We start from the raw sequence: 18,099 nt of genomic DNA on the forward strand, positions 1-18,099 counted from the left end.
TAGGGATATGCCATTTTGGTTATTTTGAATCATTCAGGAATCAATATCTTATTAATCCCTCTAAAAATAGTATGTTTATTTGCTTAAAAATGTTAAATCTAATTCCATGTACTGACTGCACAAAAAAAATCAGTTATTTTTATTTTCCGTTAATGTCATCAATTAACTGGACATTTGCATTTTAACACACAAAATACCATTGAAATGTTGAAAGAAACATTTATTATTTTTCAGTTACTATTATCCGATAACGAAATTACGATTATCAAACAAGAAAAATTCCATAGAGTTACGATTATCATCCCGAATTTTTCACCAGCAATTTTAAAAGCGCTTAGACAATTCCAGTGCACTGTTACGCTTCAAATATGATGTAATGGTATAGAAAAACCTTGCAGCTGAGTAACTATTGTCAAAAACGTGCTACCGTTGAGAAAAATTACTGTAAAGATATTACCTATATCTGCCGTCGCCATATTGGGATAATCGTAATTCCAGTTACGATTATCTCTTTACTACCAGTGAACAGAAAGTTTGAGTAAGAATAGTCGTATGAATTGTTAGTAAACAATATTAGATATTCAAGGATACATTCATTAGCGTAAGTAGCCTTATTTACCCTTCGAAATATAATGTTTTTTCTGTCTTTAATGAAATGTGCATAGTTATTTTAATTGCATAATTAGAATACTTGTTACCTGTAATAAAACAAAAGATGCTTAGAATATGACAACTATCAAGCGAATGGGACAGCTTTGAGGATCGGAAATATCATGCCGACCGACCACTGCATCATTTGGTAGTTAAGGTATGTTTGTCATGATTGTCACGGGATCATCTGAATTTAATGAAACCTTACAGACTCCCCATCGGAGAAGGAACAGACTGAATACTATTATAAAATTTATCAGCTATTAATAATAACACTTTGTATAGGACGCAATGCACAAACTCGTGCTTTATTAGGATGAAATGATGTATATCAGAATATGACATTCTATACCGTGACATAAATGTTATAAAAGCTTTTAAAGATGGGTCGCAGTTATTAGAAAGTTCGATACGGTTCTCAACATACATTGAACTACAAATGTCCATATTGAATAAGCGTTGGAGGGGATATGTATTTGTGTATGGCCATCATGTTGTGAATAGATACAAAAATATGTGGCATGGGTGCCAATGAGACAACTCTCCGTCCATGTCACATTTGTAAAAGTGAAACACTATCCCAATAATTTCTAAAATTTATCAACTGAATTTTTAAAACAAATATGTGATAAATATGACCGTATCAACGTTTACATTGCTTGTGTTATTTAATAAGAAGATGTTAGCTTTAGTACTCAGAAAAGTTTAAAAGTCTCTGTGAGAAGCCTCCAGGGGTAGTCAATTACCTGGGTCTATTAGTGTTAGTATAATATTCCCAGGTATTAAATGATAGATACTTGTGAACTTGTCATCGTACATTTATTACATGAATTGTGAATAATAAACAGATTCTAAATAAACAATGTTTAAGTATACAACTTTTAACGGTTTCAGGAGTCCTTTGTCCTTGAATCTCGTTTGTAGATGAGATAACTATAACATTGTATAACAGTGTTACAGTTATCTAAGTTCGTTTATAGATTGCATTGTTTGCAAGTAATGTTTCAAAGAAAAATCGTTTTATAACTTTATTAATGAACAGACAGACAAATCGTTATTGTCACAGAACTAGGGCTAAAAAAGCATATATGTGATAAATTATATAACTAAAAATACAACTTATACAAACAGTATAACATAAAATTTATTACTTGGTATAATATGGTGACTTCGATTCTCTAGTGTTGGCCGGAATAAGTTATGTTTTCTAAAACCCAAACGGAGACTCAACATTTTTTAGAAACATGTCAAAATGTCAATGCAAAATTACCCACAGTACATTAGGGACGACATCAACAGTTCAATGAAGGATAAAAAACTTTTTTAATTAGAATATTTTTTTCACTGAACCCCCGCCCCCTCTTTAACTTAATTTGGGAAAAATTGATTGACCAATATGGATATATGTAAAAATCAATGTCAGATAAACAAAACTTGCAGCAGTTTAGCCGTCCTTTATTATAGAGGTAAGCTTAACAAAATCCTTTTTTTTTTATATATAGTTATGCAAATCGTACAGTAATTTTGTAACAAAACTATTTGAGGTTTCCATGCAATGCACTTTGTTATTTCTTATAATTAAATAGTTATTTAGTTTTCATTTCATATATATCAGGTACTTTGCAAAAATTCATCTAGTGAAATGGAGCGGAAATTGGCTACAAAAACCGTGAAGTCGTTTATTCTAAATTGTAGTGTTCACTAGTACTACAACTCCAATTTAGGCGGAAGAAAGAAAAATCTTTAACTTTTTTTAATGAAAATCGAAATTGTGCACACATAGTAATGGCAGTTTTTGAAATGTATCGACATTGTTGACATTCAAAGGAGAAATACCCAGCACACGTACCAAAGTGGTATTGTTCAGAGTACCCGACTTGTTTACCAACTGTATTTGTGGTACATTTGTATTTAATTTTGAGTACGAAAGTTTTGAAATTAATACCCTTTCCTTGCTTAAAGTAAATGCAGTTAACTCAGTCTATCATTTCAGTGACCATGCTGTCAGTTTATGCGGCGTTCCTAGCCACGGGCCTTGCTGTGGTTGCTTACTTTGGCCACCAAGTATGGTCAGAAAATAAAGCACCAACGATGGCGGAACAAGTTAAACGAGAGCTCATTCCAAATGAGGAGTTTGTCAAACACTCAGATATATTCAACAAGCAGCAAGTTATAAAGGTATCAATTAGGATTTTTACGTCTATATACATACCTGTATTAGAATGCAACATATTGTACATGTCCGATCTCTAACTAGTTGGTCTTTTGCAATATATAAATGGTAAATAGGTTTTGGGGAAACAAGAGAATTATATGTTTATTGCATATAATATTGATATTTTATCCTAACATTCGCAATTTTCAGCCAATTCGATGCATATTGAACTGAAACTATTTCATACACCCCTCAGTCACTAGTAATTACTTTACAATTTGTATCGAACCGGCTTATTGTTGCTCTACTTATTTATTGTTATATATATGTACCTGTTTTTGCTGAATTCCTCTTTTTGAAGTTTTGGTACTAAAAGACAAATGACCTACAACATTTCTTGTTACCCTAGACACTTGACTTTTATCATCAGTAAACCTATAATATACCAGTTTCAGTGTGTAAGATTGATTGATTGATGGATTGGTGTTCTCATAATTGTAGCCACATAATATGTTGTTAAGATTCACTGTTTAATGTACGTTGCACGTATTACAACCATGCAGGATGCTTTAGTGCCCCGCCGTAGTTACCCTTGACCGTTTGTCCAATTTTTGTTTCTGCGCTCTATCTTGAGTTTGCCTCTTGTAAATTTTGTGAAACTAATACACAATGCTTATAAACCAAAACTGCTATAGACATAATTTGTCATTCTAGAGTTATGCACCTTTTGAACTTTGAAAATTACAAAACTTGAGCGGGGGCATTCGTAACGTATTCTTCTAAAGCTTGTATATCATAATTTTATATGGCAATCTTATTTTATAGGTTACGGATAATATCTACGTAGCCATTGGCTTTGCTTTAGGGAACTCTATAATGGTGATCGCACCGGAAGGTCTTATTATTGTTGATGTAACTGAAAGTGTCACAGCAGCTACAGAAATTCTCAAGGAGTTTCGAAAGATCACAAACAAACCAATTAAAGCTATTCTCTACACTCATCATCATCAAGACCATATAGGCGGAGCGCAGGTAAAAACATAACAAACAAGACTGAAGTATTTGTCTATATAGATAGGACACCTTTCCTGCTGCGACCGCTATAGCTTTTTATGTCCAGTAAAATTGGGATGAATCAATAATTTGGCACATATTTAAAAAAAAATTCAAATCCTCATGAACCCGTGTACAAAGTTTCAAGTTAATATGACACAAATTCATGGTAAACTATACATTGACCAAAATGTTTGACAAACTGGAAAGATGACACGAAGCGGACGAACTGCTGGGCGCACAGACCGGAAAACGTTATGCCTCTTCTTTCATAAAGACGAAGCATAACAAGCACAGGGAAAGCCTTAGACAAATGTACTGAACAATAATAACAAAAAGATAAACATATAAATTAAATTAAAAATGGGAATTGGGATTCTGCCAAAAGAGACAACAATCAGATCAAAGTACAGAAACAGCCCAAGGCCACCAATGTGTCTTCAACACAGCGAAAAATCCCGGTTTCAACCGGCCCATAAACAAAAATGTGTACTACATATTTAAATAGAATATAAAATACAGGTAATCAGAGACTGTAAATGGATAAAACAATCAATGATCAATTTAGAATTAAAAAGCTATCAAGTACAGGAAAAGCGAAAGACACCAAAGGGACATCCAAACTCAGTAGTCGATAATAAACTGACATTGCCATGCAAATAGAAAGAAGGAAAAAAAATACCAAAAGACAACAGAAAGCAAACTTACGTCTGAGTAAAACAAACTTAACAAAATACCGAGTAAATCGCATGTTCTCCGAACAGGTAAGCAAATCCAAGAAATTGTACATAACAAAACAAAAGGAAAGTGAATTGTGCATTTGAACTCAGAAAATGTTTTTACCAACAAGTTAACAGGGGAAACGAGAAAAATATACAAAACAATGTTTTAACACTTTCAAGCACGTAAAAAGGTAAAAAAAAAAACAACAACATACAAACAAACAAACAAAAAGAAAGCTGCATTGGAAAACTAGGAACAAGTAAATGAGAAAGTCTGGATACCATTTTCTTCTTTTTTAATAAAGGGATTCTTAGAAAAGGGTGTAGCATTGCCAGAAGTCTGGTCTCATCACAAGCTACCACATGAAGTCGCTAGTTTCTTCACTACATCATATGGTGCTAAAGTTAGACGATCTTCACGACAGTTTGGTGTAATGGTACCAGCTTCACGCAAGATCAATGCTGGTTTAGGTCTTAACTTGCGATATGATTCTCAAGGGTTCATTCCTCCTTCCAAATTAGCAACTGAGAAAGTCACATTTGCTAAAATTGCAGGCAAGTATATTGTAATCTTTTATTTAAGAGCCCATCAATCGTGATAAGTAATAGCGATTGTAAGTTTATTTCACGCACAAATTTTCATGCAGCATCTCATAACTATTTGTATTTTAGAAGAATTGTATTAGATATATTTATAAATTTTGACTCTCGACTTTCATGTACCATAAACGTTGTCTTCATTTCATATACTTTTAAGTAATAAAAAGAGTATGCTAGTGTTTTATGTAGTGTTATGTAGTCGTTACAATTGAGCTTTTTTTTTAAATACATTACAATCTTTTTCAATCCAAATGGTTTTTTTACGTGTTTCTACTTACAATCACAATAGAAATCAGTATGAATCCGAATACTAGTATCATTTCTATATGTATCTGCGGATCTTGAAGTGGAGGCAACATATTTCGTTAGTCGTTGGTTTTTTACCATTTTGTTCTATTCTCTTTTTCTTCTGCCCATTAGTATATATTCTGTAAATCCAATCCAGGCCCTTATATCTCTCGTTAACTAGATATACTGTTTTAACTGATTTGTATTCTCCTTTCTAGGACTAGATGTGCACATCCATCATATTCCAGGGGAAACATCAGACCAAATTGGGGTATGGATTCCGTCCTGGAAAGCATTCCTCAGCGGTGATGATGTCTACAAAGCTTTCCCGAACATTTACACGATACGCGGAGCACCAGCCAGAGATCCGGTAGACTGGTATACATCTGTTCAGAAAATGCTAGATCTGGATCCCGACTATCTTGTTCCTAGTCACCATCGGCCAATCATTGGGAAAAATGACATTCGGAATGTATTAATTCCTTACAGAGATGGAATTCAGTTCGTTCACGACCAAGCACTGAGGTTTATCAATAAAGGTTTGACACCTGATGAAATAGCAAAGCGTGTGAAATTGCCAGAAAAATTAGAGAAACATCCTTATTTAAGAGAATTTTATGGCACTGTTCCATGGTCAGTGAAAGGGGTGTTTCAGTTGTATCTTGGATGGTTTAGTGGGGATCCAGTAGATCTTTTCCCCTTATCAACACCCGAAAAAGCATCACGTGTCATTGCGTTGGCTGGAGGAGTTGATAACACTATTTCCGAGGCTATTAAAGCCTGGAATAAGGATGATATACAATGGTCTCTCGAGCTTGCTTCATATGTTCTCATACAAGATAAGAATAACAAAGATGCCAAGAAACTTAAAGTTGATGCTCTTAACTTATTGGGCAGCAGACAGATCAATTCCATTGCTGCTAATTATTACATCACATGCGCACTCGAGACAGAAGGCATTGTTAACCTCGAAGATGAGTCAACTAGGAAAAACGAGTGGCAGATAATCCAAAAGCTGCCAATGAAGCAGTTGTTCCAGATATTTAGTTCTATGTTCATGCCGGAAGTTGGCGTTTGTGAAACAACCGAAGGAATCGTCCAGTTTATCTTTTCAGATACAAACAGTTTTGTGGTATTGAGAATTCGAAATGGTGTCGCTATTATTGAGGAGAATGAAAGAGCAAAGAATGTGGATGTAACTGTAAAGACAACCGAGGCGAAACTTAAGGCAGCGTTCATAACGAGACTTGATGGACCAGGAGACTATACAAAAGACCTAAATATAGATGGCGGCATAGTCAAGTTTAAAAATTATATGAATTGTTTCGAAGAAGATTTCCAACTTCTTTTGCCGTAGACAACAACGTAAATTAGAATAACAACATATCATATTACGTCAAAAACAAAACAATACAGGGTTTATTAAGCAATTTTAAATGCCATTGTTTGAACCTATCATTGAACATCAGTTTTATAAAACAAGTTATCATGACATCACATTATTTACTTCAGAAAATAAACTGTTTGTCAGTGGTTGACAATTCATTTTACTGTTGGGAAATTATTGAATCCTGGGATGTAATTCGTGCATGGTGTATTTCCCCCCATCGAATCAACTTTGAAAGCAATATATAGATGAATGTTAATAATATACAATGCATTGAATCGCTTAGCACGTATTAAACATGTACAAACTGTTATTTGCAATCAAACACTATTTATAAAACAAAATTAAAAGAATTAACCCATTTGTACGGAGTTGTTGCACGAATCGATTTTTTTTGGGTCTTGTTGGCCCAGTTCAGTAACATATATTATATAATTTATATATATGCCCCAGAAAATGTGTTTTAGTCAATTATAAATGTATAGGCAGTAAACTGATATAGACATTTACTAAACTGAGATCTGGCTGCGACTTCCTTATTAAATATCTTCCGAGAAAAATATTAATAATTTTAATTTGGTAATATCAAAATAAGGAGATGTGGTATGATTGCCTTTGAGACATTCATCCACCAAAGTTCAAATATAGTGGATGTAAGCAATTATAGGGAACTATACAGCCTTCAACAATGAGATAACCCCATACCTTATGTCGACCGACTACAAAAGAAAAAGCTGCGAATTGAAAAATATGAAACAATTTAATTGAGAAAACAAACGGCTAAACAAATAATTCACGAAAAAAAAATATGACAGACATGGCCCAACCGTGGCGATCGACAACCACTGCACTACATTAACCCTTTTTCAACTGAGTTTTATAATTTGTTCTTGTGTTGTACTGTTAAATCACTGTCCCAAGTAAGGGGAGAGTTAAGCGCTCACCTTAATCCTTTACGTGTCTGTCGTTCAGAGGTTAATTGTCGTTGGTTCATGTCTGTCATATTTGTTTTACGTAAATTGTTGTTATAAATTAGGCTGTTAGTTTTCTCAATCGAACTGTTTCATATTTTTAATGTCGAGGTCTTTTGAAGCCGACCATACGATATGGGGTTTTCTCATTGTTGAAGGCCGCACGGTTGCCTATACTTGTACTTGCTTACATCCACGTCATTTGATCTTTGGTGCATAGTTGTCTCATTTGTAATCATACCACATCGCCTCATTTTTATACAGGCTCCTGACTTGGGACAGATAAATAAAGAATGTGACGGGATTAAACATGATTGAAGGCGCCAACAACCCCCTAACCTTGGATAATGATATATTGGCACAGCACGAAGAGCACCAATTTGTCAGTATAAAATCTAACTCTAACACTGTTTGGTGTAATTTTCAGACTTATATATATATATATATAACTTATAAATATAATTATTTTCTGTGACTGTATCTTGCATTAATTTGTAGGATCCTTTACTATAGATAATTGAGCTGATCTGTAACAATAACATCTCCATGCCTTATATATCATGTACTGTAGTACGCCGCTAGATTAAAACTGACGTGGAAAGGTAACACACGGCCACCGAAAGCTTTATTTTTGTGAAGCCCAGGTGGTCGTGTGGTCTAGCGGGACGGCTGCAGTGCAGGCGATTTGGTGTCACGATATCACAGTAGCATGGGTTCGAATCCCGGCGAGGGAAGAACAGATCTAACATTGTTGGGTTGATGTTTAGACGGGTTATATATATATATATATATATATATATATATATATATATATATATATATAAGTACGTCTGAGTCAGTGACAACTATAAGTACGTCTGAGTCAGTGACAACTCTACAACAGATGTATCCATCGAATCTAAACGAGTCTAAATTGAAAACTACGTTCAAACCTATGATTGCGTTGGATAAAAACCGCAATTTTTATACGTGTGCATGTAAAACAAATTTCGTTGTAGAAGGGTCTAAAAACAGCACAAAAAACATTTTCCAAAAGACCAAAAAAGTGAAAAAGTATATTCAAACAAAACGCATTTGACTAACAGGTCGAACAGCTGATGTTCTTTAACCCTGCTGACTGCCATTGGCGATTGCCAAATAAAATTGATCACAAGATGTAACAAAATGGATCTTAATATAAATTTAATACTAAACCGGGAAAAAAATTAACTTGTTGCCACGATGTTATGCCACAAACATACGGTGTCAATATTTTTTTAGAACACCAGATCCGGATTTCGACAATAAATGTCTTTTCAGTGATGTTAGGGATCGAAACGGTATTTGGAAGGCCATATAAAAAGTACCCTAATTTTTAGATAGACTTGAATTTTAAGAGTCAATATAGGTTGAACGGATCATATAAACCGGAGGGAAAATATGATACAAGCCCAAACGAAAAAATATAAACGAGTCTAAATTGAAAACTACGTTCAAACCTATGATTGCGTTGGATAAAAACCGCAATTTTTATACGTGTGCATGTAAAACAAATTTCGTTGTAGAAGGGTTTAAAAACAGCACAAATAACATTTTCCAAAAGACCAAAAAAGTGAAAAAGTATATTTAAACAAAACGCATTTGACTAACAGGTCCAACTGATGTATTTTAACCCTGCTGACTGCCATTGGCGATTGCCAAATAAAATTGATCACAAGATGTAACAAAATGGGTCTTAATATAAATTTAATACTAAACCGAACGATAAACTTGTGACCAAGATGTCATGCCACAAACACAAGGTGTCATTATTTTATTTTATTTTTTTATTTTTTTATTTTTTTATTTTTTTTTTGTACACCAGATCTAGATTTCGACAATATATGTATATATATATATATATATATATATATATATATATATATATATATATATATACAACTCGTCTAAACATCAACTTAACAATGTTAGATCTGTAAATTTGCTTTCGCAAATTTTTTGTTCTTCCCTCGCCGGGATTCGAACCCATGCTACTGAGATATCGTCATATGGACACTAAATCGCCTGCACTGTAGCCGTCCCGCTAGACCACACGACCACCTGGGATACACAGCCATGTATCACCATCATTGCTGGTGATCCGATGGATAAATCTATTGTAGAGTTGTCACTGACTCAGACGTACTTATATATATATATATAAAGTGCCTAGAAAATCAACCTAACGATGTTAGAGTAGATTTGATTCGTAACTTCCTCCCCGGCGCCGGGGCTGGAACCTGTACTTTATTTTCTAACTTCTACGACAACACCGCCTAGCATATATTCATATATTTATGATATGGTGGAGTTTGACATGCTTGAAGGCGCCCATGAGCCCTCCTCTAATCTGGGACAGTGGTGTAACGTTCCAGAAGACAAAAGTACAAATTGTAAATATCAGCTGTAAAAGGTTTACCTCACCATATCGATACAAATCAGAAAAAAAATAATAAAACAACAGACTTGACGTGGCTAGGTATTTATACATCCCTCACAACAGAAAAGACATAAAGTTACACTTACGAGTTTGTTTGTTTTTTGTGAAAAGAGTTGCTTATCCAAAAGCTTTTTATTGTCTGACCCTCAAGACAAAAATATATTAAATTCTGGCTAAAAGTATAGTTACTGTTATCTTGTGTGCATATATATGGGTCGGGGCAGAAGATTACGCGAAATTCAAATATTTTAAATAACGAGGAAGACATTTTTTATTTTTTTTGTAATCGTCTAATAGGTTATCCAAATATCGCTCATTTAACATATAATCATACAGTAAAACAAACAATACATTCCCATTAACAAATTATAGTTACTTTGACAAAATCAAATATCAGGTTTCGGCAAAATATTTCCTTGTAACTTAACAATAACAATAACCATAACCATTATTGAATTTTAAGTGGATAAAAGGTTATTATATCAATTTAAACAAAAAAATAACGAGATAGATAAAGTGACTATAATATATATTTGTATATTGAAATCCAATTTCGTTGTATCTGTTGTTTAGTTTCCCTTTCATATATATATGTTAGCGGCAATAAGTGAATCCTAGGCAATAAGCTAACGCCTAGGAATTAAGTTTAAGTTTATTTCCTGAAATTTAATGATGATTATTCATCCTATTGCGAAACATAATTTTAGGCAATAAGTAAACTCTGGGATGTATGCATATTTAGTGATTTATCCTTGAAATAAAGTCGTTTCTTAATAATATTTCTAATATTACATGTATTAATATACACTCATTTGACAGATCTTCAAAAGTATGTTTAATTAGTTATTTTAACAGTTTAACAAAATATTAAATAGATTTAAAATGAAAAAAAAACCCGATTGTATCCAATTAAAAAAGGGGGCGATTCTATAGAATAATCATAATATTTATTTCAAATTTGTACACTTCACTAGTCGAGCTGGTTAGAACTGCACAAAAGTAGGCAATATTAAGATATGATTGTTTGCTCACACCATTTTCCAATTTTTTTATTGGATAAGTAAGTTTTCTTTGTTCACAGTTCCAGAACATGTGATATCAAAATGAATTCGACACAAATTTCTATCAAATTTTCATATTTATGCCCCACATAGGGGCATTATGTTTTCTGGTCTGTGCGTCCGTTCGTCCGTTCGTTCGTCCGTTCGTTCGTCCGTTCGTCCGTCTGTCCCGCTTCAGGTTAAAGTTTTTGGTCGAGGTAGTTTTTGATGAAGTTGAAGTCCAATCGACTTCAAACTTGGTACACATGTTCCCTATGATATGATCTTTCTAATTTTAAAGCCAAATTAAACTTTTGACCCCAATTTCACGGTCCACTGAACATAGAAAATGAAAGTGCATGTTTCAGGTTAAAGTTTTTCAGGTTAAAGTTTTTGGTCAAGGTAGTTTTTGATGAAGTTGAAGTCCAATCAACTTGAAACTTAGTACACATGTTCCTTATGATATGATCTTTCTAATTTTAAAGCCAAATTAAACTTTTGACCCCAATTTCACGGTCCACTGAACATAGAAAATGAAAGTGCATGTTTCAGGTTAAAGTTTTTCAGGTTAAAGTTTTTGGTCAAGGTAGTTTTTGATGAAGTTGAAGTCCAATCAACTTGAAACTTAGTACACATGTTCCTTATGATATGATCTTTCTAATTTTAAAGCCAAATTAAACTTTTGACCCCAATTTCACGGTCCACTGAACATAGAAAATGAAAGTGCATGTTTCAGGTTAAAGTTTTTGGTCAAGGTAGTTTTTGATGAAGTTGAAGTCCAATCAACTTGAAACTTAGTACACATGTTCCCTATGATATTATCTTTCTAATTTTAATACCTAATTATATTTTTTATCCAATTTCATGCTCCATTGAACATGGAAAATGATAGTGTGAGTGGGGCATCCGTGTACTTTGGACACATTCTTGTTTTAGATTATTATTTGAAGCGTTTTAATACAAATAACATATTTTATTAGTGTTTCTATTTGAGGTCTCTTGTAGACAGTTGTCTCATTGGCAATCATACCACATCTTCTTTTTTATATCTTTAGGATGAAATTGGGCCCTGTAGTTTGGCATCAGTACAATATTATTTTTTTTCTTTTGCAGTAATAAAATAAGATATTTGAAGTACTCTGTATCTATATGAGGGATGTACGATTATATTAACTATTAAGAATTCAATTCTAATATAAAACGTAGCTATATATTTTGTTTACTAGTTTTTTTGTTTCAAAGAGTTTAAATGTACAATATTATTATAATATCAAAATTATTTATTACCCTTAAATTTAAAATTTCAAATAAGTATTTTCTAATTATAAATCGCTTTTTAAATTTAAGTTCTTGGTTAAATTTGATACAATATTTCAATTTTTTCATTTGCTATTTTCTTTTACGCCAAAACAAAGGACAGCGGTTAGAACATCCTAGCTAAGATAATCCTCAAAGGAAAAGCTCAGATAGCTTCGATGTGTATGTTGAGACATGTCGTAAGTCGGTCCTTACTTTATCATAATTTCTGTCTTAAGAATATAATTTTACAAGACCAACCACAGGACAGTTTAATTTCGATAAACCTAGTTCTCATAATGTTATTATGTAACAAATATATTTTTATTTAAATGAATAAATATCTTTTATTTACTCGCATTTATACTTTAGGCATTAAGCTTAATGCCTGCACATATTTTTCAGGATTTAAGCTTAAATCCTAGGATTTAAGACTAATGCCTAACATCATTTAGGCAATATACTTACTGCCTAGGCGTTAGCTTATTGCCTAGGATTTAAGCTTAATGCCTAATTTCACTTATTGCCGCTAACATATACAAATCGCCAATTGTCCAATTCAAGTCTGTATCGGGATTCTGAAATTAAATGCACACACAATGTTCCCTATATAACCACCCAAATGTTTCCAACAAAAGGCAGGGGCTGCCCCCTCCCCCTCCTAAATCCGCTTCTGGGAGAATCTATTCAATAGGTTACCTAAATGTTCGCACCAATTGAATTTGCATCAATATTCATTCATTAATTAGTTTGCAAGAAAGAACCATTGTTGCAACTCGATCATTAATTAGTTTTAAAAGTGTAAGAATATATCCAGATGCAAAGATTATATACAATTTAGTTAAAAATTTGAATAAACATGGTACCCTTAACAACGTCATATTGCTGGGTCGTATTAGTGCTCATAAAATCCTCTTTCTAAATTATTAACATCAATTTTCAAATGATCACCAATCAAAACCTGGCTTCAAAGTTATTGTAAAACTACCTATTTTAGAGGTGGCGTGAATCAGACTAGTGTGGATACTAAAAAAATCCAATGATCTTTTAGACAATCTAATTGAAATATAGATCTACTACGTTACTACATATAGAATATAGATCTCCGATTTCGTTTTACTACGCTACAGTATATGTAGAAACGTAGTATAACGTAATCGGAGATTGTCTTTTAGAGTACATCATTCTAAGTCTCTTTCATCTTGCAAATTAAAAAAAAACGTTTGACTTTTCTACACTTTACATGTAAACATTACCAATTCCAGTCTTCACCTGTAACAGTGGCATTGCACAAGGTCATGTTTTTCTTTGACTTTTGTGACGTCCTTACAATAAATCCATTATATGTTGGATGTGTACTGATTCATAATTTATTCTCAGATGCATGATTTTTTAATAAGTTGTTAGTGGCTTCTAACTACCTGTCAGTAACTGTAAGTACTCTCAGTACTTCGTGTCTTTTTGTTGTTGGGATATACAAGTACCCGGCCACGTCCACTCTGTGTTTTTGTTAGATGTGATTTCTATTTGTATTCATCTGATGAGTTAAGCCTTTTTCAACAGATTTTTGTCGAGCCTGCGACTTTTGTGCGTACCTTGCAAGGTCCCCATGCCCGTCAGATAGTTTTGACTTGACCTTTACCTCGTTTCATGGATCATTGCAGTGGCGGATCCAGAACTTTTCCTAAGGGGTGGGGGGCCCGCTGACTGACCTAAGGGGGGGCCGCTCCAGTCATGCTTCAATGATTCCCTATATAATCAACCAAATTTTTTCCCACGAAAGGAGGGGGCCGGTACCCCCAGGCCCCCCCCTGGATCCGCCTATGAATTGAACAGGGTTAAGTTTTGGTGGTTAAGTCCATATCTCAGATACTAGAAGCAATTAGGTCCAGTATATTCGGTGTATGGAAGGACTGTAAGGTGTACATGTCCAACTGGCAGGTGTTATCTGACATTGACCTCATTTATATGGTTCAGTGGTTATAGTTATTTTTTGTGTTTTGATCTGTTTTTCTTATACTCTATGCAATAGGTCTAATATGTTTGATGTATGACATGATTGTAAGTTTACAAGTCTAGCCTAGTCTCATTTTCATGGGTCATTTGTCAATGTTTAGTTTTCTTGGCCAAATCTGTTTCTTAGAAACTATAAGCAATAGGTCAACTACATGTATATTTAGTGTATTGAATGATTGTAAGGTGTACATGTATATCTTGTAAGGTTTATATTACCTTGACCTCATTTTCTTTGATCATGTTAAGTTTATGTGATAGTTGTTAAGCTTTATATTTATGACTATCAACATATTGATATCAATGATCAGTTAAGAAGGCGAGACATTCAAAGTGTGCACTCTTGTTATAAATAGTTCTTATGTTTACTGTTACACCTCTGTCCAAGGTTAGGGGAGGGTTGGGGTCCCGCTAACATGTTTAACCCCGCAACATTCTGTATGTATATATAATGTGCCTGTCCCAAGTCAAGAGTCTGTAATTCAGTGGTTGTCGTTAGTTGATGTGTTACATATTTGTTTTTATGCCCCACCTACGATAGTAGATTGAAGATCGTACGGGTGTCTATAGTTGTTAATTTCTGTGTCATTTGGTCTCCTGTGGAGAGTTGTTTCATTGGCAATCATACCACATCTTCTTTTTTATATTCAAGAGTTGGTGCGGCTTCGTTTCATAAAAAAAGAATGACCAACGTAGATACAAGTACTATCTTTTCTTAGGGAGGAATAAATCGTGCTAATTTTTTTTTAACTTGGATTCATGATTGACAACATACGGTTACGTTTGAAGGACGTACTTTTAAAAAACTATTGATATTCTCATGGGAACAAACTGTGCTCCTTTGTCAGTGGATGACTTTATACAGAAAGAAAGAAAAGAAGTTATATAATAGTATCCTTTAGCTTTACTTTCCGCTATAAAGATGGTGCTATGTAACTAATAACTCAAAATTTAGTGACTAGTCTGTGTTTAACGCGTCTATCCTATAGAAATTGAAATAACGGATAAGACATGTACAGAAGTTACAGTGAACTCTTCTTCAAATCTCGACTAACACCTGAGAAATTAAATAAGAGGGCCGCGGTTACAAAACTAATATTGATGACAAAAGGCATTTTTTTTCAGCTTGCAAATTGTGAACTTTCCATTTCTATACTAGCAACATTTCAGCAGCCACTGCATACGGAGTATAATATATCTCCCAGAGCTTGCATTTCTCATCGGCATGATTTCCGGCTTGCTAGAGGATTGTTCCTCACAAGGAAGCTATTAAATCACTGAGAGTTCCAAGTGGTGAAGTTGAATAATCAATTAAGTCATCCCTTGGTTAGTTTTACGGACGCCATCATCGAACGTAATGGAATATATGGTAACTACAATCCACAGTGACGGGTCCTCCTTTCCATTAATGTGACGTACCGAATTAAACTTATTACCGGGTTTGTATTAAAATGAGCATGGCATGAGGATCTGTTTTTTTTCGGAGTATCTTAGACTACCCCAAGTTTTTCAGGTGGTTTTCGTGCTGCGGAGTGACTACTACACTTTGTTCTGATTCAAAGTGAAGCTAATTGTGTATTCTTTGAGTGTAGCGTAATACAAGCCGATTCCAGTTTATTCCCCTTTGTACATATAGTATGCCAATCCGGAATTTTCTTCATATCCATTTTCATTCATGTTTCTTCGTGTGACGTCTTGCGCAAAGTTATGCGCACTGTTTACGTATTGTAATGGAGTGTTGATATTGTCATTGAAACGACGAAATGTGTAAACTTTTGGAGTTATCTAGGCCTCCATAATAATATTTTATAAGTTAAGAAAGCAGACATGGCACAGAGGAAATCGAAAGGAACATTAGATGGAAAGATCGCTGGTCTATATGATCTGGATAAGACGATAGGCAAGGGGCATTTTGCAGTTGTCAAACTTGCAAGACATGTTTTTACTGGTGAAAGGGTTGCAGTCAAAGTTATTGATAAGACGAAACTTGATGAAATATCTAAGTCACATTTATTTCAGGAGGTTCGTTGTATGAAATTAGTTCAGCACCCAAATGTAGTACGGCTTTACGAAGTGATAGATACTCAAACTAAACTGTACCTTATTCTAGAACTTGGAGATGGGGGAGATTTGTATGATTATATTATGAAACATGAACAAGGTCTAGGTGAAGATTCAGCTCGGAAATATTTTAGGCAAATTGTGGAAGCAATTTCTTACTGTCATAAATTACATGTTGTACACAGAGATTTGAAACCTGAAAATGTTGTGTTCTTCGAGAAACAAGGAATAGTGAAATTGACAGATTTTGGTTTCAGTAATATGTTTAAGCCAAGCGAAAAACTTGAAACTGCCTGTGGATCTTTAGCATACTCAGCACCAGAGATTTTACTAGGAGATTCTTATGATCCCCCAGCAGTAGGTGAGTCTAACAATGTACAAGGCAATGTTGCAAATCAGCATGCATACATAAGGGGGTAGGAGGGGTTCTGATCCTGTAAAGTCATAAACTAAAGTGGGTCTCATTGGGGTCTAAGCGTGATGCAGATTGCCGATTTTTTGTAAGCGTGACACGTGAAAGTCAAATTGTGTCTGGAAAACGGGAAATAAGGTCTAGCGGGACCCGGGAAATGACAAAAAAAAATAAGAATTGCTTACGTACATACATGTAGTGTAAGCGGGATACGGGAATCCGACAAAACAGTAAGCGGGATACGAGATTGGAACCCCCTAATGAACCCCCCTGGAAATACTTGGCTTAAAAACACAAAATCCTGAGGTCCAGAATTGAAATAAATTTAAATCCCGACATCCTGAAATTTGAAAAAAGAATTCCCAGATTCTGAAAGGGTAAATCCAGAAATCTGAGCTTAAAAACACCCAATCCTGGAGTCCTGATAATGGTCCTATTAGTTCTCGTACATGGGGGGGGGGGGGTGTTGGAGGGGTCCTGATCGCGAAATCCCAGGCTTTAAAACATAAAACTGAGGTTCTGAATTTAAAGAAATTTAAATCCCGACATTCTGAAAATCGAAAAAAGGATTTCCGGATTCCTGAAAGGTACAATCCTGAAATCCCGAGCTTAAAATCACTAGATCCTGACGTCCTGAAAGAGATACTGCCAATTCAATTGTTCTTGTATTATTTTTAGAATCCATGACATCTCGTCTGGTTGCTCAGTTAATATCCTCTAACATGTCTGAAAAGTAGGCACAAAAATCGCCCAACTTGCATGTTCATGTAAAATGTATGAACTGTAGTTTAGTCAATATGAAAGAAGGCCCACCAACACCCCCCACTAGTGAACATACATGTAGTGAAAAGAGTTTAATTCCAAATTTGTGTCTCACTCTGTTCGCCAAAAACCACATTCACACCCTACACATGTACAAGTTTGCAACCTTTTAAAGAAGGGGGAGGGGGGAGACAATACCTAATGTTAACTTGTTTTGGTCTGTTTCAAGG

The 18,099-nt window shown here is 34.4% G+C and overlaps 2 protein-coding genes across 5 annotated transcripts in view; both read left to right on the forward strand.

The window, feature by feature from the left end:
- The first annotated feature begins 494 nt into the window (after window positions 1-494).
- On the forward strand, window positions 495-7,219 carry LOC143080087 (linear primary-alkylsulfatase-like). 2 transcript variants are annotated; one of them, XM_076255766.1, is made up of 5 exons: window positions 495-601; window positions 2,645-2,829; window positions 3,632-3,838; window positions 4,887-5,136; window positions 5,688-7,219. In XM_076255766.1, the coding sequence occupies exons 2-5, from the start codon at window positions 2,650-2,652 to the stop codon at window positions 6,824-6,826; spliced, it is 1,776 nt and encodes a 591-aa protein (XP_076111881.1). In that variant the 5' UTR covers window positions 495-601; window positions 2,645-2,649; the 3' UTR covers window positions 6,827-7,219. The 2 variants fall into 2 exon arrangements, with proteins under 2 accessions (XP_076111881.1, XP_076111882.1); XM_076255767.1 differs by lacking the exon at window positions 495-601 and adding an exon at window positions 677-808.
- Window positions 7,220-16,329: 9,110 nt separating this feature from the next.
- The window catches only part of LOC143080089 (MAP/microtubule affinity-regulating kinase 3-like), a 40,339-nt gene continuing 38,569 nt past the window's right edge, over window positions 16,330-18,099 (forward strand). For 2 of the 3 annotated variants that reach the window (XM_076255768.1, XM_076255769.1), the window contains exon 1: window positions 16,330-17,056. In XM_076255768.1, coding sequence (XP_076111883.1) covers window positions 16,462-17,056 — 595 coding nt within the window. In that variant the 5' untranslated portion in view covers window positions 16,330-16,461. The remainder of the gene's footprint in view (window positions 17,057-18,099) is intronic. The other variant, XM_076255770.1, reaches the window with a different exon arrangement.

The sequence above is a fragment of the Mytilus galloprovincialis genome, chromosome 6 (assembly GCF_965363235.1).
Source record: "Mytilus galloprovincialis chromosome 6, xbMytGall1.hap1.1, whole genome shotgun sequence".
In the NCBI taxonomy this organism is placed as follows: Eukaryota; Metazoa; Mollusca; class Bivalvia; order Mytilida; family Mytilidae; genus Mytilus; species Mytilus galloprovincialis.

Bases quoted from the DNA above. Each gene is read 5' to 3' on its own strand.
- LOC143080087 (XM_076255766.1), top strand. From the start codon at position 2,650: ATGCTGTCAGTTTATGCGGCGTTCCTAGCCACGGGCCTTGCTGTGGTT. The intron at 2,830-3,631 runs GTATCAATTAGG...CTTATTTTATAG, and splicing joins ACAAGCAGCAAGTTATAAAG to GTTACGGATAATATCTACGT. The intron at 3,839-4,886 runs GTAAAAACATAA...TTTTTAATAAAG, and splicing joins ACCATATAGGCGGAGCGCAG to GGATTCTTAGAAAAGGGTGT.